The sequence below is a fragment of the Neoarius graeffei genome, chromosome 1, assembly GCF_027579695.1.
Source record: "Neoarius graeffei isolate fNeoGra1 chromosome 1, fNeoGra1.pri, whole genome shotgun sequence".
NCBI lineage: Eukaryota > Metazoa > Chordata > Actinopteri > Siluriformes > Ariidae > Neoarius > Neoarius graeffei.
In genome coordinates this window covers 35,238,465-35,262,148 of record NC_083569.1, presented here as the reverse complement: position 1 = coordinate 35,262,148, position 23,684 = coordinate 35,238,465, and the positions used below count along the sequence as shown (strand labels likewise).

General features: G+C 42.9%; 1 protein-coding gene across 1 annotated transcript in view; it reads left to right on the top strand.

The window, feature by feature from the left end:
• The window catches only part of astn1 (astrotactin 1), a 1,125,762-nt gene that overhangs the window by 521,252 nt on the left and 580,826 nt on the right, over positions 1-23,684 (top strand). Inside the window, exon 10 of the mRNA XM_060931185.1 lies at positions 303-440. Within this exon, the coding sequence (XP_060787168.1) occupies positions 303-440 (138 nt within the window). The remainder of the gene's footprint in view (positions 1-302; positions 441-23,684) is intronic.

The following is a 23,684-nucleotide window of genomic DNA, read 5'->3' as shown; positions in this document are numbered from 1 at the left end:
TTCCCCACCTGTGGGTGTTCATGTCTATGCTCATTGCTGCCATCATCTACAGTTTCCTTATCATTAACTTGTTCGAGTAACTGATATTTTTGGATTATAAATCATATAAAAATAAATTTTACTTGTATTTTAAATTCCCTGATACTTACCAACACAAGTTTTCATAATGTAGTTTAAGTCAATGTAAATATGGTGTGTGTTATCATTCTACCATTTGTAGATACACAGGGGAAGACAGTGTTGAGTTACAGATTAATTTATTTTTGTCACACAGTCTGATACTTGTATCTCCTTTGATTCAGGTTCACATACACTCTGGGAGAAGGAATGTGGCTGCCACTGAGCAAAAGCTTTGTCATTCCACCTGCTGAGCTGGCCATCAACCCCTCTGCCAAATGTAAGACAGATATGACGGTCATGGAAGACGCCGTAGACGTTAGGTGGGAGACTTGTCCACTTTATTAAATTTAACAAGACACTATGAAGCAAAATTTTAAACCTCTTATTCTCTCAGTTACTTGTGTTATTTTATGTCAACTACTTGTGAAATGTTGTAGTGCTTTTACTAGGTTTTCCTGAGCAAGGCTTTCTTTTGCAGTGCATTTAGAATTTTGAAAATACTCAGTATACATGATATAGCCAAAAGTTTGTCGACACCTGACCATAACACTGATACAGGCGTGGACAAATTTGTTGTTACCCTTCCATGCTAAAAAGAACCCATGGCTATGTCTGAAGTTAATGGAATCAGTCATTGTTTATTCCATGTTTAATACAAATCAGACTTTCCTTTTGATTTTTGATTCAACTGAATATTTTACATAACAAAACAAATGAAAATGGCATGGACAATAATAATGGTACCCTTAACTTAATATTTTGTTGCATAACCTTTAGCAGCAATCACTGCTAACAAGTGATCTCTGTAGCTCTCAGTGAGACTTATGCCTCTGCCAACAGATACAGTAGTTTGGCTGACTCTTCCTGAGCAAACTGCTGTAGCTTTCTCAGGTTTGAAGGGTGCCTTCTCCACACTGTATGTTTCAGCTCTTTCCAGAAATGTTTGATAGGATTCAGATCAGGGCTCATAGAAGGCCACTTCAGAATAATAATAATAATAATAAACCTTTATTTGTCACATGCACACTTAAAGCACAGTGAAATTCATCCTCTGCATTTAACCCATATGAAGCAGTGAACACATGCACACACACCCAGAGCAGTGGGCAGCCACACTAGAGTGCCCGGGGAGCAGTCAGGGGTTAGGTACCTTGCTCAAGGGCACTTCAGCCCAAGGCCGCCCCACGTTAACCTAACTAGTTATAGTTAGTCCACTGGAATAGTCCAGTGTTTTGTTCTTCGCCATTCTTGAGTGCTTTTTAATGTGTGTTTTGGGTCTTTATCCTGTTGGAGGACCCATGACCTGTGACTGAGAAAGAGCTTTCACTGGATTGTATGTTTTGCTCCAGAATGCTTTGATAGTCTTGAGATTTCATTGTGCCCTGCACCGGTTCAAGGCACCCCATGCCAGGCACAGCAAAGCAGCCCCAAATCATAACCAAGCCTCCTCCGTGTTTCACAGTAGGTATGGTGTTCTTTTCTTTGAAAGCTTCATTTTCTTCTGTGGACATAGGGCTGATGTGATTTGCCAGTAAGTTTGAGTTTTGTCTCATCTGTCCAAAGGACAAGCTCCCAGAAGCCTTGAGGCTTGTCAATATGCATTTTAGTAAATTTCAGTCTGGGTTTTTAAAAGTTTTTCTTTCAACAGTGGCATCCTTCCTTTGAGCCCACTGTCACACAAAAAGTGACTGATAGTGCAATCAGACGTTGAACTTGGAGTTCAACTTATCTCTTTGGAAGTTGTCCTTGGCTCTTTTTCTACCATTGGCACTATCCTTCTGTTCAATCTGTAGTTGATTTTCCTCTTGCAGCCACATCCAGGAAGCTTGGCTACAGTCCCATGGAACGTAAACTTCTTAATAATATTTGCAACTGTCGTCACGAGGACATCAAGCTACTTGGAGATGGTCTTACAGTCTTTGCCTTTAACATGCTAGTTTTGAATATCTTTGTAAAATAAACAATAAATCATTTCTTTTCATACTTTTTTTTTTGCTTTACTGTATGACATACCAAAGGCATGCAAGTATACATGAGAAAATTGCTTTTAATTTCATGACTTTTCAGAAGGAATAAAAGCATTGTTTCAACAAGCTATAAGGGTACCACCAAATTTGTCCACATCTGTATGTGCTTTTTGAACATCCCATTCCATTATAATAATCAACTCTTCTGGGAAGGCTTTCCACTAGATAATAGAGTGTGACTATGGGGATTTGTCCATTCAGCCACAAGAGCATGAGTGAGTGCATTAGTGAGGCTTGGGGTACAGTCGTTCTTCCAGTTGATCCCAAAGATGTTTGATAGGGTTGAGGTCAAGGCTCTGTGCAGGCCACTCATTCTGTCAGAAGAATCTAAGCAAACTCTGTCTTCATGGACCTTTGTGTACAATTGTGTGATTCCAACTTTGTGGCAGCTTTTTAGGGAAGGCCCATATGTGTGTGTGATAGTCAGGTTTCCACAAACTTTTTTTGCATGAGATGTTAGGAATGTCATACTGATAAACAGCATCATTTGTGCCAAATTTACAAAGCCACGTGAATTGTTTTTTTTCCCTGCTTTTTTTCTTTTTTTTCTTCTTTACAGATAAAGATTCTGTAACTTTTTTTCATTGTATTTTAAGTAATGGTCACTGTGGCAGCGGGGGCGTGGCCAAGCAGCAGTCTGTGAATGGAGGGCGGGGTCGGGGAAGGTAAGTGACTAAGTCATTCCACCTGCTGTCAATTAATGTGTGTGTGTGTGTGTGTGTGTGTCTCTGTTTGTTACAGGGACGGAGCATAAAAGAGAGAGACAGCAGAGAAAGGGAGCTCTCTCCCCAACCACAATGCATTTGAGTGAGTGAGTAAGCAAGCAAGCTAGCTAGCTAGCTAGCTGAAAAGCCTGAATAAAAGTATTTGTATAAATATCAACTCTCGCCTGCCATGCTTCTGTGCTCCACCCACATCAGGAAGTGTTACAGTGGTGCTGAAACCCCGGAGCACAGAAGCACGGCAGGCGAGAGTTGATATTTTTACGAATACTTTTATTCGGGCTTTTCAGCTTGCTTGCTTGCTCGCTCGCTCGCTCACTCACTCACTCACTCACATGCACTGTGGTTGGGGAGAGAGCTCCCTTTCTCTGCTCTCTCTCTCCTTTTATGCTCCGTCCCTGTAACAAACAGACACACACACACACACACACACACATTAATTGACAGCAGGTGGAATGACTTAGCCACTTACCTTCCCCAACCCCGCCCTCCATTCACAGACTGCTGCTTGGCCACACCCCCGCTGCCACAGTCACCTGTCAATAAAATGAACATAAAGGGACAATAACATTTAGGGGTGAGTGATTTTGGCCCAGAGATAATATGGCAGTCTTTTGGGGTAGAATCCCATGATCCACAATCTGAATCACAATTCGCCCCACAGATTTAGTTGAACTTATGTGATCACATGATTAATTATTTTGGATGCAAAGCCTGCCACTTAAACTCAAGGTTTAAAGCCCCAACTCACAAAACTCTGCATCCTGTTTTCACTCAGATTTTATTCTGAAAGATATGACCGGAAGTGATTTGCATCTCTGCTGCCCTTACTCTTTTTTTCAGGATGTTGGTCTGCTGCTATTCCACCATGTTGTCTTCTTTTTACAAAACAAGTTACACCTCCAAGATGCATACAGCATCCATTGAACATCGTTCTCATTCAGAATTTCCCACATAGACTTGACTTGGATGGGCCACCAAAATATATTTGGGGGCATATTTTAACAAATAAGTATGAAGAACAAGAAAGTTCTGTGAGCGATAGACAAATAACAACGAACATAATGTACTGTATTGCTAAAAGGAACCGTGTTGTGCTGGAATAATTGGCCAAATTGTCGATCACAGGAATGGAGAGCTTTCACACTGTTGACAATCTTAATCAGTGTGCACTTTACCTGTGATTGTAACACCCAGTACACCCTTACACTACTTCCATTTTTTCCCCCATTTCCGGTTGAGAGTATGCTGTGCGTATTTTGGCTGCCGCTTCTTACCGGAGTTTTTATTTTTTATTTTTATTTTTTCCCTCCCTTTGTTTTTCTTTTTGTGTTTGTATAGTTTGATGTTTGTTCTTTGTTTGAATGTTCTTTGTTTGAATGTTTTATCCACTGGTTGTGACGTAGCTCCGGACCCAGTTTTGGGCATCAGTTTTCTTCAGGCCTTGGTCCGCCATGGGTGATGCCTGTGTTCCTCACTATGGACTGCAGTGAGCTCATTGCTCTTTTAACATTGGAGTTGTGCAGCGCTCTCTATGGCAGTGCTTCTGTGCTTGGTGCAGTGTTCCGAGCAATGTTGCCTGGTGGCGTCGTGTTGGTTGTGCAGGTGGTTTGGAACATATTAGTGCCCTATCTGGTGGTGCTTCTGTGCCCGCTTTGTGGATCCATGGTGCGGCATTCTGAGTGATGTTGCCTGGTGGCGTCGTGGCAGCTATGCAAGCGGTGTGGGACTTACTTTTGTGCTCCTTTTGGTGGGACTGTGGGTAGCTACACCACTGGAATTATATCCTGACCTGGAGGTGTAACATCCTGACCTGGAGGTGTAACTTTGGTGGACTTTTTTTTTTTGTAATTGTAAAACGACCTTGGGTGTGAGAAAGGCGCTATATAAGTTGAACTAATTATCTCATCTCATCTCATCTCATCTCATCTCATTATCTGTAGCTGCTTTATCCTGTTCTACAGGGTCGCAGGCAAGCTGGAGCCTATCCCAGCTGACTACGGGCGAAAGGCGGGGTACACCCTGGACAAGTCGCCAGGTCATCACAGGGCTGACACATAGACACAGACAACCATTCACACTCACATTCACACCTACGGTCAATTTAGAGTCACCAGTTAACCTAACCTGCATGTCTTTGGACTGTGGGGGAAACCGGAGCACCCGGAGGAAACCCACACGGACACGGGGAGAACATGCAAACTCCACACAGAAAGGCCCTCGCCGGCCACGGGGCTCGAACCCGGACCTTCTTGCTGTGAGGCGACAGCGCTAACCACTACACCACCATGCCGCCTGAACTAATTATTATTATTCCCATAAGGTCAAGTGATAGCAGAGTATTAATGATGCCCAAATATATATAAGCTTTCCTCCATGGGTGGAAGAGCTTTCAGTGTTGTAGCGCCTCAATTATGGAATTTCCCTCCCAAAAACCTCAGAGAGATCTCCATTTCAGAATTACAGTGGTGCTTGAAAGTTTGTGAACTTTCAAGCACCACTGTAATTCTGAACTGGAGATCTCTCTGAGATCTCAGAGATCTCATCTTCTATATTTCTGCATAAGTATGTTCTAAAACATCAGATTTTCACACAAGTCCTAAAAGTATATAAAGAGAACCCAGTTAAACAAATGAGACAAAAATATTATACTTGGTCATTTATTTACTGAGGAAAATGATCCAATATTACATATCTGTGAGTGGCAAAAGTATGTGAACCTTTGCTTTCAGTATCTGGTGTGACCTCTTTGTGCAGCAATAACTGCAACTAAACGTTTCCGGTAACTGTTGAGCAGTCCTACACACTGGCTTGGAGGAATTTTAGCCCATTCCTCTGTACAGAACAGCTTCAACTCTGGGATGTCTGTGGGTTTCCTCACATGAACTGCTCACTTCAGGTCCTTCCACAACATTTCGATTGGATTAAGGGCAGGACTTTGACTTGGCCATTCCAAAACATGAACTTTATTCTTCTTTAACCATTCTTTGGTAGAACGACTTGTGTGCTTAGGGTCGTTGTCTTGCTGCATGACCCACCTTCTCTTGAGATTCAGTTCATGGACAGATGTCCTAACATTTTCCTTTAGAATTTGCTGGTATAATTCAGAATTCATTGTTCCATCAATGAGGGCAAGCCATCCTGGCCCAGATTCAGCAAAACAGGCCCATACCATGATACTACCACCACCATGTTTCACAGATGGGATAAGGTTCTTATGCTGGAATGCAGTGCTATCCTTTCTCCAAACATAATGTTTCTCATTTAAACCAAAAAGTTCTATTTTGGTCTCATCCGTCCACAAAACATTTTTCCAATAGCCTTCTGGCTTGTTCACGTGATCTTTAGCAAACTGCAGATGAGCAGCAATGTTCATTTTGGAGAGCAGTGGCTTTCTCCTTGCAACCCTGCCATCCACACCATTGTTGTTCAGTGTTCTCCTGATGGTGGACTCATGAACATTAACATTAGCCAATGTGAGAGAAGTCTTCAGTTGCTTAGAAGTTACCCTGGGGTCCTTTGTGACCTTGCTGACTATTACACGCCTTGCTCTTGGAATGATCTTTGTTGGTCAACCACTCCCGGGGAGGGTAACAATACAATGGTCTTGAATTTCCTCCATTTGTACACAATCTGTCTGACTGTGGATTGGTGGAGTCCAAACTCTTTCGAGATGGCTTTGTAACCTTTTCCAGCCTGATGAGCATCAACAGCACTTTTTCTGAGGTCCTCAGAAATCTCCTTTGTTCATGCCATGATACACTTCCACAAACATGTGTTGTGAAGATCAGACTTTGATAGAGCCCTGTTCTTTAAATAAAACAGGGTGCCCTCTCACACCTGATTGTCATCCCATTGATTGAAAACACCGGACTCTAATTTCACCTTCAAATTAACTGCTAATCCTAAAGGTTCACATACTTTTGCCACTCACAGATATGTAATATTGGATCATTTTCCTCAATAAATAAATGACCAAGTATAATATTTTTGTCTCATTTGTTTAACTGGGTTCTCTTTACTTTTAGGACTTGTGAAAATCTGATGATATTTTAGGTCATATTTATGCAGAAATATAGAAAATTCTACAGGGTTCACAAACTTTCAAGCACCACTGTATGAGTCATCTTAAAATGTACCTTTTCAATTTGTGTTATCACTCTGTGTTTGACTAGCTGTGTTGTTGTTGTTGTTGTTAATATTATTATTATTATTATTATTATTATTATTATTTTGTGCAAGCAGCGATAGCACAAATTGTTACTTTCACTCAGGATCTTTCTATTTTATTATTCTTATTAATTTGTACAAGTGGGCGGCACGGTGGTGTAGTGGTTAGCGCTGTCGCCTCACAGCAAGAAGGTCCGGGTTCGAGCCCCGTGGCCGGCGAGGGCCTTTCTGTGTGGAGTTTGCTCCGGTTTCCCCCACAGTCCAAAGACATGCAGATTAGGTTAACTGGTGATTCTAAATTGACCGTAGGTGTGAATGTGAGCGTGAATGGTTGTCTGTGTCTATGTGTCAGCCCTGTGATGACCTGGCGACTTGTCCAGGGTGTACCCCGCCTTTCGCCCGTAGTCAGCTGGGATAGGCTCCAGCTTGCCTGCGACCCTGTAGAAGGATAAAAGTGGCTAGAGATAATGAGATGAGAATTTGTACAAGCAGCGCTGGCACAAATTGTTACTCTCACTCAGGATCTTTATACTTTCTTCCACTTATTATTATTATTGTTATCCTAACATTTTTTTGGATGCTATTTCTCCTTCAGTTTTCAACCAATCATCACCAAATTTCACATGAAGTATACCACTGGGCTGAATGACATTGCTATGATATTTGGTGCTGATCCAGATCACTGATCCGGACTGATCCATGAAAAACTGGCTTTTTTTTCAGTCACTTAGAGTGTCAATTTTCATGATTTTTCCAGTCATTTTTATTTATTTATTTATTTATTTATTTAGTTCAGGGCAGCAGGGTGCAACTTTTCCTTGACCTTCAATTGACAAAGGCCAGCAAGCACAAATTACTGTCACTTTAGTCACAGTCTCTGTCTAGTTCTTATTATTAATTTGCATTAGTAGCGGTAGCGCAAATTGTTACTCTCAGGATCTTTCTACATCATTATTCTTATTATTCTCCTAACATTTTTTACAACGCTATTTCTCCTTCAGTTTTCAACCAGTCATCACCAAATTTCACATGAAGAATACCACTGGGCTGAATTATGTTGCTGTTACCTTTGGTGCTGATCTGGTGCTGATTTTCTCAGTCATTTTTTTGTTTTGTTTTTGGTTCAGGATGGCAGGGCGCAACTTTTCCTTGACCTTCAACTGACAAAGGTCAGCTAGCGCAAATTACTGTGCCTTTAGTCACAGTTGTTATTGAGTTGTTATTTATTTATTTATTATTCTCCTAGTGTTTTTAGGATGCTATTTCTCCCTCTGTTTTCAACCAATCATCACCAAATTTCACATGAACAATACTTTTGGGCTGAGTCACGTTGCGATGACTTTTGGTGCTGATCCAGATCACTGATCCAGAATGATCCATGAAAAACTGGACTTTTTCAATCACTTATAACTCTGTCAATTTTTATGATTTTTTTCAATCTGTTTTTTTTTTTTTCTGACAGCAGGGTGCAACTTTTCCTTGACCTTCAGTTGACAAAGGTCAGCTAGCACAAATTACTGTGACTTCAGTCACAGTCTATGTCTAGTTGTTGTTGTTGTTGTTATTATTATTATTATTATTATTATTATTATTGTCACATCTGTGCACATTGGTGCTCAGAGCATGCAGTGCGTGCCTCAGATTGCAACTTGCATGCAGCACCGCATTCAAGCTCATTAGAACTAATTGCCATGCACCTGTTCCTGATCAGAGCACAGTCGCAGCATGTGCTCATAAGGACTTGCAGTACCCCACAGACTTTTGGCCCTTTTCCACTACCCTTTTTCAGCTCACTTCAGCTCGCTTCAGCCCGACACGGCTCGCGTTTCGACTATCTAAGAACAGCACGACTCAGCTCGCTTCAGCCCTGCTCAGCCCCCAAAACTCGCACGGTTTTGGAGTGGGGCTGAAGCGAGCCAAACCGAGCTGAGTGAGGCTAGGGGCGTGAGGAGACACTCCCCTGTGCACTGATTGGTGAGGAGTGTCCTCACATGCCCACACACGCCCCGCGAGCACGCTGGGATCTGTAAACACCGTAAACCCGGAAGAAGGAGAATTACGAATTACGAGAATTATGAAGCCTTATGCGCCTCGCCTCATCTATACGCTCTTGCCAGTATCTGTTGGCGTTGTCGGTGACAACAAGCCACAGCACCAAGACCAGCAACACTAACGACTCCATGTCCTCCATGTTTATTGTTTACTCTCCGGGTTGTGAAACTACCGCTTAAAAGGTCACTGATGTCACTGTTTGCGCTGCATAACGACATCACCTGACGTCCACCCACTTTCGCTAACTCCACCCAATGTGTCCACCCACTTCCAGCCAGCACGGTTCAGCGCGGTTGTAGTCGAAATGCAACTCCAACAGCCCCGCTCAGCTCGACTCAGCACGGCACGGCTCAGCCCAACTCAGCCGCGTTGGTAGTGGAAAAGCAGCATTTGTGAAGTATATGCTCTTTAACTTATGTCTGACATTACCAAGCCTTGTATTTTGTACTGCTTTCCTGGTTTTGACTTGCGTTTGTATTCTTGGATTTTATTCCTTTGTCTTTACTTCTGATATCCTGTCTGTGCCTTGCTTGACCATTGCCTGTTTCTTGACTCTGCCTTTGTCTGACATTTTGGACCTGATTGCTAGCATGCTTATTAATAAACTCTTTCAACACTTACATCTGTCTCTTGCCTTTTTACCTGAAGGGCTCCATGTTGTCATAATAATAATAATAATAATAATAATAATAATAATATGTAGCAGTTCATATGGGTGGGTGGAGCACAAAGGATGGCAGGACAGAGATCAGGTTTTGGAATAGGGGCTTTTATTGCCACACTTTTCAGTGAGCAAGTTTCCTCAAACACACACACACGACTGGCGTCTTGTTCGGGGATGAGCTCCTCTGCTCTCCGCTCTCGCTCCTTGAATAGGGCGCGGTCACTGGGAAGACACACACAAACAGGTTAATTGCAATCAGGTGTAGTGATTCTGCCACTTACCTTCCCTGACTCCGCCCTCCCATCACAGACCGGCGCTTGACCACCCCCCCGCTGCCACATAATAATAATCTCATCTCATTATCTCTAGCCGCTTTATCCTTCTACAGGGTCGCAGGCAAGCTGGAGCCTATCCCAGCGCTGACTACGGGCGAAAGGCGGGGTACACCCTGGACAAGTCGCCAGGTCATCACAGGGCTGACACATAGACACAGACAACCATTCACACTCACATTCACACCTACGGTCAATTTAGAGTCACCAGTTAACCTAACCTGCATGTCTTTGGACTGTGGGGGAAACCGGAGCACCCAGAGGAAACCCACGCGGACACGGGGAGAACATGCAAACTCCGCACAGAAAGGCCCTTGCCGGCCACAGGGCTCGAACCCGGACCTTCTTGCTGTGAGGCGACAGCGTTAACCACTACACCACCGTGCCGCCAATAATAATAATAATAATAATAATTATTATTATTATTATTATTATTATTGTGAGGGCCACCTGGCTCAAGGTAGCCACCACATATAAGGAGACATACGCTGTTAGTGGTATATATACACATGTGCGCATTTATTTTACAACATTTACAAACTATAATGAACCAAGCAAGCAAAGACACAACAAGCAGGCTGCCAGCCACACCCGCTGGAAGGGCAAGCTACCAGCCTCTCGCCGTCAGGCCAGGGCTGAAATGAGAGAGCTCCCTCCCAGGTGACAGAACCCCAGCTAAATACCCTGGACTCCACCTCCTGGTTACGCTCAGACTGCAGGCCCCAACTCCACCTGCAGGCTATGCAAAGAACACAGCAAAATCAAGACACAGCCTGCAGTTGGTATTACTGTGGGAACATAGAGTGTGGGAGGCAGTGGCGTAACGCCGGATGGCACAATTGAGCCAGGGCGTCACATCACTCCCCCCCAAAAGACAGGAACCCATAACATGGGTTATTGTGTAAGAACATCACAAATCCTACACAGCAATACATAGCAATAATACAAAATACACCCAAAAATACCAAACACGTGCACACACTCATAGGCCTAAGTGAACACCTGTACAGGCTACACAGCCAAACCAAACTAAAATTGAATCCGTCCACATAGTCTCACCCACGCCGCTAAACCATCCCACCATTCCATGTTTCCGGACACACAGGAATGCTGAAACAGAGCAAGACATGAGAGAGACAAACAGATAGACAAACAGGCACAAACAAACAGTCACTCATCCTTCCGGGGCACGAGAAAGGGCATCAGCCAGGACATTTTCATGGCCACGGATGTGTTGAATGAGGAGTCTGTAAGGCTGCAAAAAACACGCCCAGCGCATCAAGCATGGATTAGAGTTCTGGAGTGAATGAATGAATGTGAGGGGGTTATGGTCCGTAAACACTTCCACAGGATGTACCCCTCCCCCCACATAAACATCAAAATGTTGGAGAGCCCATATTAAAGCTAAAGCCTCCTTCTCTATCGTAGAATAGTTAAATCGATGTTTATTGAACTTCCTAGAGAAAAAACAAACCGGGTGGTCAACACCTGTGTTGTCCTTCTGCTGTAGCACCGCACCTGCACCAACATGGCTGGCATCAACCTGCAACAAAAACGGTTGTTCCAGTCTAGGCGCAGCCAAAACAGGAGCAGAGGTCAACAACAATTTCACATTGTTAAATGCTTCCTGACAGTCAGACAACCACATATACTTTACTGAGCTCCTCAGCAAATTGGTCAGAGGGGCAACAACAGTTGAAAAATTGGAACAAAAGTTCCTGTAATAACCCGCCATACCAAGCAATCGCATGAGTTCCTTCTTTGTAGTAGGGGAGGATATGCGTCAATAGCCAGCACCTTAGCCCTCACAGGCCGCACCACCCCCTGTCCTACAATCTTACCTAAATACATTACAGTGGCTTGTGCAAATCCGCACTTTGCCAAATTTACAGTCAGATTTGCCGCCAACAATCGTTCAAACAAAGCACGGATGTGTTCCAGATGTGTAGACCAGGTATCAGAGTAACACACGGCATCATCTAAATAAACCGCACACCCCTCCAACCCCCCAACCACCCTATTCATAAGGCGTTGAAAAGTCGAAGGGGCATTACGTAGTCTGAAACTCATACGAGTAAAGCCCAGATGGTGTAACAAAAGATGAAATTTCTTGAGCTCTCGGATTTAACGGCATCAATATGTGAGGGCCACCTGGCTCAAGGTAGCCACCACATATAAGGAGACATATGCTGTTAGTGGTATATATACACATGTGCGCATTTATTTTACAACATTTACAAACTATAGTGAACCAAGCAAGCAAAGACACAACAAGCAGGCCGCCAGCCACACCCGCTGGAAGAGCAAGCTACCAGCCTCTTGCCGTCAGGCCAGGGCTGAAATGAGAGAGCTACCAGCCTCTCGCCGTCAGGCCAGGGCTGGAAATGAGAGAGCTCCCTCCCAGGTGACAGAACCCCAGCTAAATACCCTGGACTCCGCCTCCTAGTTACGCCCAGACTGCAGGCCCCAACTCCACCTGCAGGCTATGCAAAGAACACAGCAAAATCAAGACACAGCCTGCAGTTGGTATTACTGTGGGAACACAGAGTGTGGGAGGCAGTGGCGTAACGCCGGACGGCACGATTGAGCCAGGGTGTCACATTATTACAACATGGAGCCCTTTAGTCCAGTTAATGCATTCAGCATAGGCCATTTTTATTACGTGATCAGAAATCACACACAAATTTTAAATGCAAATTGTGTTTCTTTTTTTCTTTGTAAGTCAAACATTTAAATCATACATGAAATAAAAAGTCTGTTTTTCTGAAACCCCTGGTTGTTGCTAATAGAGAGCATGATCAATTCATTGAGCAGCGCGAACAAAGCAGATTCGAGTGCAATCCAAAATCACATGTAGTAGACCAATTTTGTAAATGTAGTAGGACAATGTCAATGATTCAATCTGTACAATTCCTCTGAAAAACAGATCATATGCCGAATTATGATTGCCCACGATATAAGATAGTCAGATCGTCCACATCTAATAATATTTGTATTAGGTTGTTTTCAAAGTATTGCCACCATTTAGCAATTCTGACTTTGAGTGGGTTTGTTCTTTATGTGTGCCTAACCATATTAAATATGAGGTAAATCTATCTTTTAATGCCAAATGATCCACTCTGTCACTCAGCTGAAACACTTCACTGTCTCTGTGAAGGTTCTCAGTCATCCAGGTCATAGTAAACTGTGGTTAGTAAAGAAGGCAACTGGACTTGCTTTAAATTCTTGAAGACATTTCACCTCTCATCTTAAAGGCTTCTTCAGTTCTGTCTGACTAGTGGGGAGTTCCAGGGATTTATCCTCTAGTGGATCAAAAGCAACTCTAAGGACAGTCGTTGAGATCACCTGGGTTGTTGAGTCATCCTGTAGGTGTAGGTCCCTGGGGGCCAGGTGTAAATGGTGTTAGCAGCCTAGAGAGTCATTAGGGTGGGTCGTTGGCTCTCTGCCATCATATGAGTCGTTGAAGTCACCTGAGTTTGATGTAGATACTTCCCAGTTTTCTGGGAAATGTGCCAAGGACTGCAATGTAGGTGGCTGATAAGTAGTGTCTCAGACCACCTCCTCTGTTCAGTGATGGTTGTTCCAGTTTGACAAATATGGCTTATTTTACTCCTCTTTCAAACTACTGGTCTTCTCTGGCTAAAATGCATATATTGCAGTCCTGCAATGAGTGTCCTTTGCTCTTAATAAGAAGATAGACTGCAGAGTCCTAACCTGAGGAACTGGCTCTCCTGTGTTGAGCCATGCACCTGTGAAGTGGTTGTTTCATTTCCCCAATGTACAGGTCCATGCATTCCTCACTGCATAGAAGTGGGTGAAGAACTTATCTGACATGGAACTCACCCAACCAGAGAATGATGTTTTATCCAAAGGACTAAAGTTTGCAGTTTCACCAGAGCAGATACCAGTGGTAGATCTCATCACAGCCACAGAGTCAGCCATCAGAAACAACAATTTGACCAACACAGAAGCAGAACAACTGAGACTGAAAGTATCACCTGCCCTCACCAGTGCAAAAGCACCTCCTTTCAACCTCACCATCCAAGAAAGGAGGGCTCTTGCATTGCTTCAAAGAGACCGGAACATCACCATCTTTCCTGCTGACAAAGGGAGATGCACAGTGGTGCTAAACACAGCAGACTACCACTCAAAGATGACCAGTCTCCTCAGTGACACAACCACCTGCAAAACCCTGAGGCGGGACCCCACCAGCAGTTACAGTACCTTGAAAAAGTATTCATACCCCTTGAACTTTTTCAAATTTTTCCACCTTACAACCATGTACTTAAAAGTTTTTTATTGAGATTTTATGTGATAGACCAACACAGAGTAGAACATAATTGTGAAGTGAAATGAAAATGATGAATGGTCTTCAAAATTTTAAACAAATAAAAATCTGAAAAATGTGATGTGCATTAGTATTCAGCTCCCCTGCATCAATACTTTGTAGAGCCACCTTTTGCTGCAATTACAGCTGCAAGTCTTTTGTGGTATGTCTCTACCAGCTTTGCACATCTAGACACTGAAATTTTTGCCCATTCTTCTTTGCAAAATAGTTCAAGCTCAGCCAGATTGGATGGAGAGCGTCTGTGAACAGCAATTTTCAAGTCTTGCCACAGATGCTCAATGGGATTTAGGTCTGGACTTTGACTGGGCCATTCTAACACATGAATATTCTTTGATCTAAACCATTCCATTGTAGCTCTGGCTATATGTTTAGGGTCATTGTCTTGCTGGAAGGTGAATCTCCTTCCCAGTCTCAAGTCTTTTGCAGCCTCCAACAGATTTTCTTCCAGGATTGCCCTGTATTTAGCTCCATCCATCTTCCAATCAACTCTGACCAGCTTCCCTGTCCCTGCTGACGAAAAGCATCCCCATAGCATGATGCTGCCACCACCATGTTTCACAGTGGGGATGGTGTGTGCAGGGTGATGAGCAGTGTTAGTTTTCTGCCACACATACCGGTAGCACTTTGCATTTAGGCCAAAAAGTTCAACTTTGGTCTCATCTGACCAAAGCACCTTCTTCCACATGTTTGCTGTGTCCCCTACATGGCTTCTGGCAAACTGCAAACGGGACTTCTTATGCCTGTCTTTCAACAATGGCTTTCTTTTTGTCACTCTTCCAAAAAGGCCAGATTTGTGGAGTGTACGACTTATAGTTGTCCTGTGCACAGATTCTCCCACCTGAGCTGTGGATTTCTGCAGCTCCTCCAGAGTGATCATGGGCCTCTTGGCTGCTTCTCTGACCAGTGCTCTCCTTGCTCGCTCTGTCAGTTTAGGTGGATGGCCATGTCTTGGTAGGTTTGCAGTTGTGCCATACGTTTTCCATTTTTGAATGATGGATTGAACTGTGCTTCTTGAGATATTCAGAGCTTGGGATATTTTTTTATAACCTAACCCTGCTTTAAACTTCTCCAGAACTTTATCTCTGACCTGTCTGGTGAGTTCTTTCATCTTCATGATGCTGTTTGTTCTTCAGTGTTCTCTAACAAACCACTGAGGCCTTCACAGAACAAGTGTATTTATGCTGAGAGTAAATTACACACAGTAGGACTCTATTAACTAATTAGATGACCTCTGAAGGCAATTGATTGCACTGGATTGTATTTAGGTATCAGAGTACAGGGGGCTGAATACTAATGCACACCACATTTTTCAGATTTTTATTTGTTTAAAATTTTGAAGACCATTTATCATTTTCGTTTCACTTCACAATTATGTGCTACTCTGTGTTGGTCTATCACATAAAATCTCAATAAAAAACTTTTAAGTTCATGGTTGTTAGGTGGAAAAATGTGAAAAAGTTCAAGGGGTATGAATACTTTTTCAAGGCACTGTACAAAAAGAAAGTTGTGAGCTGCCTACAGCAACTAGAAAAGGACCATGCCATTGATTAATCTCTGTACTACAGATTGTACCCTGGGGAAGCTATTCCTCTCATTTATGGACTTCCCAAGATTCACAAGGAAGGCACTCCACTCAGACCCATCATCAACAGTATAAACTCAGTCACCTGTAACATTGCCAAATGCCTAGCCACCATCCTGGCTCTTCTTGTTGGAAACATGCCACATCACGTAAATAACTCCCAAGATTTTGCCACTAAAGTTGCAGAACTTAAGCTAGACTCAGATGAAACCATAGTTTCCTACAGTGTCACGTCTCTTTTCACCTGCATTCCCACCACAGAAGCAGTCAAATCTGTTGGGAAATGACTTCTTCAAGACAGCACCTTACTGGATAGAACAAACCTCACCACGGACCACATTTGCACCCTGCTTAACCTCTGCCTGAACACCACCTCTTTCCAGTTCAACAAATGTTTTGACAGACAGAAGCTTGGATGTGCCATGGGCTCACCGGTGTCCCCTACTAGTGCATCTCAAAAAATTAGAATACCATGAAAAAGTTCCTTTTTTTCATAATTTAATTCAAAAAGGTAAACTTTCATATATTCTATATTCATTACATGTAAAGTGAAATATTTAAAGCCTTTTTTGTTTTAATTTTGATGATTATGGCTTATAGCTCATGAAAATCAGAAATCCAGTATCTCAAATTATTAGAATATTCCCTACAATCAAAAAAAGGATTTACAATACAGAAATGTCCAACTTCTGAAAAGTATATTCATTTATACACTCAATACTTGGTTGGGGCTCCTTTACCATGAATTACTGTATCAATGCGGTGTGGCATGGAGGTGATCAGTCTGTGGCACTGCTGAGGTGTTATTGAAGCCCAGGTTGCTTTAATAGTGGCCTTCAGCGTATCTGTATTTTTGGGTCGGGTGTTTCTCATCTTCCTCTTGACAATACCCCATAGATTCTCTATGGGGTTCAGGTCAGGCAAGTTGGCTGGCCAGTCAAACGCAGTAATATTATGGTCAGCAAACCATTTGGTAGTAGCTTTGGCACTGTTGGAAAAGGAAATCAGCATCTCCAAAAAGCTCGTCAGCAGATGGAAGCATGAAGTGCTCTAAAATCTCCTGGTAGATGGCTGTGTTGACTTTGGACTTGATAAAATACAGTGGACCAACACCAGCAGATGACATGGCACACCAAATCATCACAGACTGTGGAAACTTCACACTGGGCTTCAAACACCTTGGATTCTGTGCCTCTCCACTCTTCCTCCAGACTCTAGAACCATGATTTCCAAATTAAATGCAAAATGTACTTTCATCTGAAAAGAGGACTTTGGGCCACTGAGCAACAGTCCATTTCTTTCTCTCCTTAGCCCAGATAAGACACTTCTGACATTGTCTCTGGCTCAGGAGTAGCTTGATATTAGGAATGCGAAAGTTGTATTCCCTTTCTTGAAGATGTCTGTTCATGATGGGTCTTGATACACTGACACCAGCCTCAGGCCCTGTCCACACAGCAACGGATTCAGGTGAATCTGATAAAATTGTTTATCGTTTCAGCCTGGCGTCCACACGGCACCGGCGTTTTGGGTGCCCCAAAACGAAATCTTTTGAGAACAGGTTCCAGAGTGGAAAAATCTGGCAATGGCGCTGTTGCGAAGTCGTCTGGATGAGTAGAACGGATTTGTTTACGATGACGTCACAACCACATGACTGTCAGTGCTTCATGCCGGGTAGAAGTGTAATGAACTCGATGCGTGTTGTCAACAAATCCTATAACTTGGTTCATGAAACGCGCTTACAAAATATTTCCACTGTGAATATTTATTGTGTAATGGTGCAAAGAGAGAGAGACAGAGAGAGAGAGAGAGAGAGAATAGCCCTTAGGGCAGAGTCTTTAATCCAAACACTGTGGAAGCAGTACCAAACCGCGCACCACCCGTGCGCTTTCCAAAAACAAAAACAATCCCACCAGCAAAAATAGGAAAAAAAAAGAGTGATCTCACCTCTTCAGATGTTGGTTTAAGTCTGACAATACATTCCTCAAAAAGGGCGTAGAAGAACAAAGTAATCCATCAATGTGTAGCATTCAATTTATTCCGGACCATTAAAGAATTCTGGAGGATATCAGAATGTTGGCGTACCGGCTTCCATCTACCCCCATTCATTCCTCTTTCCGCATCTTTCATTTTACGCTACTGATTAATATCAAAACTTTATGTGGCTGATGCTACAGAAGAAGGGGTTTATGCGCATGCGTCTACTTCTTCTATTGTCAACCTGGATCAACAATCACTGAACAGAGGATGCAGTCTGAGACACCACTCATCAGTCACCTACAATGCAGTCCTTGGCACACTTCCCAGAAAACTGAACACATCCACACCAAAACTCAGCTGACTTCAATGACTCGCATGATGGCAGAGAGCGCCAACGACCCACAGATCACCCTAATGACTCTCTAGGCTGCTAACACCATTCACACCCAGCCCCCAGGGACCTACACCTACAGGATGACTCAACGACCCAGGTGACCTCAATGACTCTCCTTAGGGTTGCTTTTGATCCATTACAGGATAAATCCCTGGAACTCCCCACTCGTCAGACAGAACTGAAGAAGCCTTTTGGATGAGATGTGAAACATCTTCAAGAATTTCAAGCAAGTCCAGTTGTCTTCTTTACCAACCACACTTCACTGTCTCTGTATTGCAAATATGTAATCTGATATTTTGCAAAGGAGCAAAAATCTTTAAAAATATATTAGATAGATACAACCCCGATTCCAAAAAAGTTGGGACAATGTACAAATTGTAAATAAAAATGGAATTCAATGATGTGGAATAGGTCAAAATTCCATATTTTATTCACAATAGAACATAGATGACATATCAAATGTTTAAACTGAGAAAATGTATCATTTAAAGAGAAAAATTAGGTGATTTTAAATTTCATGACAACAACACATCTCAAAAAAGTTGGGACAAGGCCATGTTTACCACTGTGAGACATCCCCTTTTCTCTTTACAACAGTCTGTAAACGTCTGGGGATTGAGGAGACAAGTTGCTCAAGTTTAGGGATAGGAATGTTAACCCGTTCTTGTCTAATGTAGGATTCTAGTTGCTCAACTGTCTTAGGTCTTTTTTGTCGTATCTTCCGTTTTATGATGTGCCAAATGTTTTCTATGGGTGAAAGATCTGGACTGCAGTCTGGCCAGTTCAGTACCCGGACCCTTCTTCTACACAGCCATGATGCTGTAATTGATGCAGTATGTGGTTTGGCATTGTCATGTTGGAAAATGCAAGGTCTTCCCTGAAAGGGACGTTGTCTGGATGGGAGCATATGTTGCTCTAGAACCTGGATATACCTTTGATGGTGTCTTTCCAGATGTGTAAGCTGCCCATGCCACATGCACTAAGGCAACCCCATACCATCAGAGATGCAGGCTTCTGAACTGAGCGCTGATAACAACTTGGGTCGTCCTTCTCCTCTTTAGTCCGAATGACACGGCATCCCTGATTTCCATAAAGAACTTCAAATTTTGATTCGTCTGACCACAGAACAGTTTTCCACTTTGCCACAGTCCATTTTAAATGAGCCTTGGCCCAGAGAAGACATCTGTGCTTCTGGATCATGTTTAGATACGGCTTCCTCTTTGAACTATAGAGTTTTAGCTGGCAACGGCGGATGGCACAGTGAATTGTGTTCATAGATAATGTTCTCTGGAAATATTCCTGAGCCCATTTTGTGATTTCCAATACAGAAGCATGCCTGTATGTGATGCAGTGCCGTCTAAGGGCCCGAAGATCACAGGCACCTGGTATGGTTTTCCGGCCTTGACCCTTATGCACAGAGATTCTTCCAAATTCTCTGAATCTTTTGATGATATTATGCACTGTAGATGATGATATGTTCAAACTCTTTGCAATTTTACACTGTCGAACTCCTTTCTGATATTGCTCCACTATTTGTTGGCGCAGAATTAGGGGGATTGGTGATCCTCTTCCCATCTTTACTTCTGAGAGCCGCTGCCACTCCAAGATGCTCTTCTTATACCCAGTCATGTTAATGACCTATTGCCAATTGACCTAATGAGTTGTAATTTGGTCCTCCAACTGTTCCTCTTTTGTACCTCTAACTTTTCCACCCTCTTATTGCCCCTGTCCCAACTTTTTTGAGATGTGTTGCTGTCATGAAATTTCAAATGAGCCAATATTTGGCATGAAATTTCAAAATGTCTCACTTTCGACATTTGATATGTTGTCTATGTTCTATTGTGAATACAATATCAGTTTTTTGAGATTTGTAAATTATTGCATTCCATTTTTATTTACAATTTGTACTTTGTCCCAACTTTTTTGGAATTGGTGTTGTAGATAGATAGATAGATAGATAGATAGATAGATAGATAGATAGATAGATAGATAGATAGATAATCACTCTTGTTCTAATTAATGTAAGAGTGTGTTTTTGCAAGGCTACAGTGATCAGGACTGCGTTTTGCAAATTTTACCTAATAATAACTGACGGAATAAAGGGCCATTGAAGTTAATCAAAAATCAATTTGAGAAACAAAGTACACATCACCAAGAAATGAGTAAATGCCATATTGATATTTTTCATCCAATTTGCAGACTTCAGGGCATGTGGAAGATTTCTGAACTTATAACCAAATGACTATGAACCGTTTACTGTGTTGCAGGTGATTTTCTGATTTTCATTTAATTAAATTCTTGCTTCACTGTCTGTGAAGGTTCTCAGTCATTCAGGTCATAGTAAACTGTGGGTGGTAAAAGAGAGCAACTGGACTTGCTTGAAGATTCTTGAAAACATTTCACCTCTCATCCGAAAGGCTTTTTCAGTTCAGTCTGACTAATAGGGAGTATCAGGTATTTATCCTCTCATGGATGAAAAGCAATCCTAAGGTGTCGTTGAGTCATCGTATTGGTGTGGGTCACTGGGGGCTGGGTGTGAATGGCCTAGAGAGTCATTGGGGTGATCAATGGGTTGTTGGTTCTCTCTGTCCTCCTGTGAGTCATTGAAAACAGCTGGGTTTTGGTGTGCATTCAGTTGTCTGGGAAGTGTGCCAAGAACTGCATTGTAGGTGGCTGATAAATGGTGTCTTAGGCCCTGTCCACACGGCAACGGATTCAGGTGAATCTGATACAATTGTTTATCGTTTCGGCCTGGCGTCCACACGGCACCGGCGTTTTCGGTGCCCCAAAACGAAATCTTCTGAGAACGGGTTCCAGAGTGGAAAGATCTGGCAACGTTGCCATTGCGAAGTCGTCTGGATGAGTAGAATGGATTTGTTTACGATGACATCACAACCACATGACTGTGAGTGCTTCACGCCGGGTAGAATTGTAACGAACTCGATGCGAGTTGTCAACAAATCCTATAACTTGGTTCATGAAACGCGCTTACAAAATATTTTCACTGTGAATATTTATTGTATAATGGTGCAAAGTGAGAGAGAGAGAATAGCCCTTAGGGCAGAGTCAATCACACCAGCAAAAATAGGGAAAAAAAAAGGAGCGATCTCACCTCTTCAGATGTTGGTTTAAGTCCTACAATACATTCCTCAAAAAGGGCGTAGAAGAACAAATTAATCCATCAACGTGTAGCATTCAATTTATTCCGGACCATTAAAGACGCCGCCTTCCACGTAGAATCATACGTCATCCTCGCCGCCATATTGGATGGGTCAAAGCAGAGACTAAAGATGCCTCATTCATGTGCTGCGTTTAACTGTACCAACAGGTTTACCGTCCAAACGAGATCACATGGGATACCTTTCACAGGTGAGACTGGAAAAATAATTTTCATTGTATTTGGTCATTATAATGTAATTTTACGAACAGATTTTTCTGACTTTGTGGCTAATATGAAGTCTCGCACATAATAGTTTATGCGCATGCGTCCTTACTTCTTCTATTGTTCTGGTGTCTCTGAAGGGACCATCTTACAGCACCCCTAGAGGTGTGGCATGTGTATTGCATCATTTTCAGCAAGCATTGCGTTGCCATATGGACCTGATATTTTATTGATCGTTGCCCATGTGGATGCGATATTTTTTTAAATAACATCTTGTTGCCGTTGTCGTGTGGATGTAGCCTTAGACCACTACCTCTGTTCAGTGATGGCCATTCCAGGTTGACAAAAATGGATTCTTCAACTCCTCGCTCATACCAACGATCCTCTCTGGCTAAAATGCGTACGTTGTAATCCTGAAATGAGTGTTCTTTGTTGTTAAGATGAAGATAAACAGCAGAGTCCTGGCCTGAGGAACTGGCTCTCCTGTGTTGAGCCATGCGCCTGTGAAGAGTTGACAGTACTTCTTCCCAGTGAAGTTTTGGAACGAGTCTCTGAGTTTGCTGAAAAGGCACAGATTTCACAACATAGCAAAGGCAAGGAACGACAGATGCGCAAATTTCAAACATTGCTGTCTAAAACCACCTCCTCCAGCAAGACAGAAGTGCTGACTTGGAGGAGGAAATCTTACCAGGCTACACAACTGGACATAGAAGAGAAATGGGTGAAGAATTTATCTGACAGGGTACTCACCCAACCAGAGAAAGATGTTTTATCCAAGGGACTAACTTTGCAGTTTCATCAGAGCAGATACCAGTGGTAAACCTCATCACAGCCACAGAGTCAGCCATCAGAAACAACAATCTGACCAACACAGAGGAAGAACAACTTAGACTGAAGGTATCAGCTGCTCTGTCCAGTGTGAAAGCACCCCCCTCCAACCTCACCAGCCAAGAAAGGAGGGCTCTTACATTGCTTCAAAGAGACTGGAACATCACCATCCTTCTTGTTGACAAAGGGAGATGCACAGTGGTGCTAAACACAGCGGACTACCACTCAAAGATGACCAGTCTCCTCAGCGACACAACCACCTATGAAACCTTGAGGCGGGATCCCACCAGTTGTTACAAAAAGAAAGTTGTTAGCTGCCTGCAACAACTAGAAAAGGACCAAGTCCTCAACTGATCTCTGTACTACAGATTGTACCCTGGGGAAGCCGTTCCTCTCATATATGGACTCCCCAAGATTCACAAGGAAGGAGCTCCACTCAGGCCTATCATCAGCAGCATAAACTCTGTCACCTATAACATTGCCAAACACCTAGCCACCATCATGGCTCCTCTTGTTGGAAACATACCACATCACGTCAAAAACTCCTAAGATTTTGCCCCTAAAGTTACAGACCTCAAACTAGACTCAGATGAAACCATAGTTTCCTACGATGTCACTTCTCTATTCACCTGCATTCCCATCACAGAAGCAGTCGAATCTGTTAGAAAATGACTCCTTCAAGACAGCACCTTACTGGATAGAACAAACCTCACCACGGACCAGATTTGCACCCTGCTTGACCTCTGCCTGACCACCACCTATTTCCAGTTTAATGAAAGTTTCTACAGACAGAAGCATGGATGCATCATGGGCTCACCGGTGTCCCCTGTTGTGGCCAATCTATACATGGAGGAAGTGGAACATAAAGCTTTGACCACTTTTTCAGGAGTTGCTCCCAGCCACTGGTTCAGATATGTGGATGACATCTGGGTTAAAATCAAAACCCATCAGGTTGAAGCCTTCTCTATGTACATCAATGCAGTGGATATCAACATCAATTTCACTCAGGAGGACATCAGTGGGAATAATCTAGCCTTCTTGGATTATGATGTACACATTAGACAAGACAGAAACCTTAGCATTGAG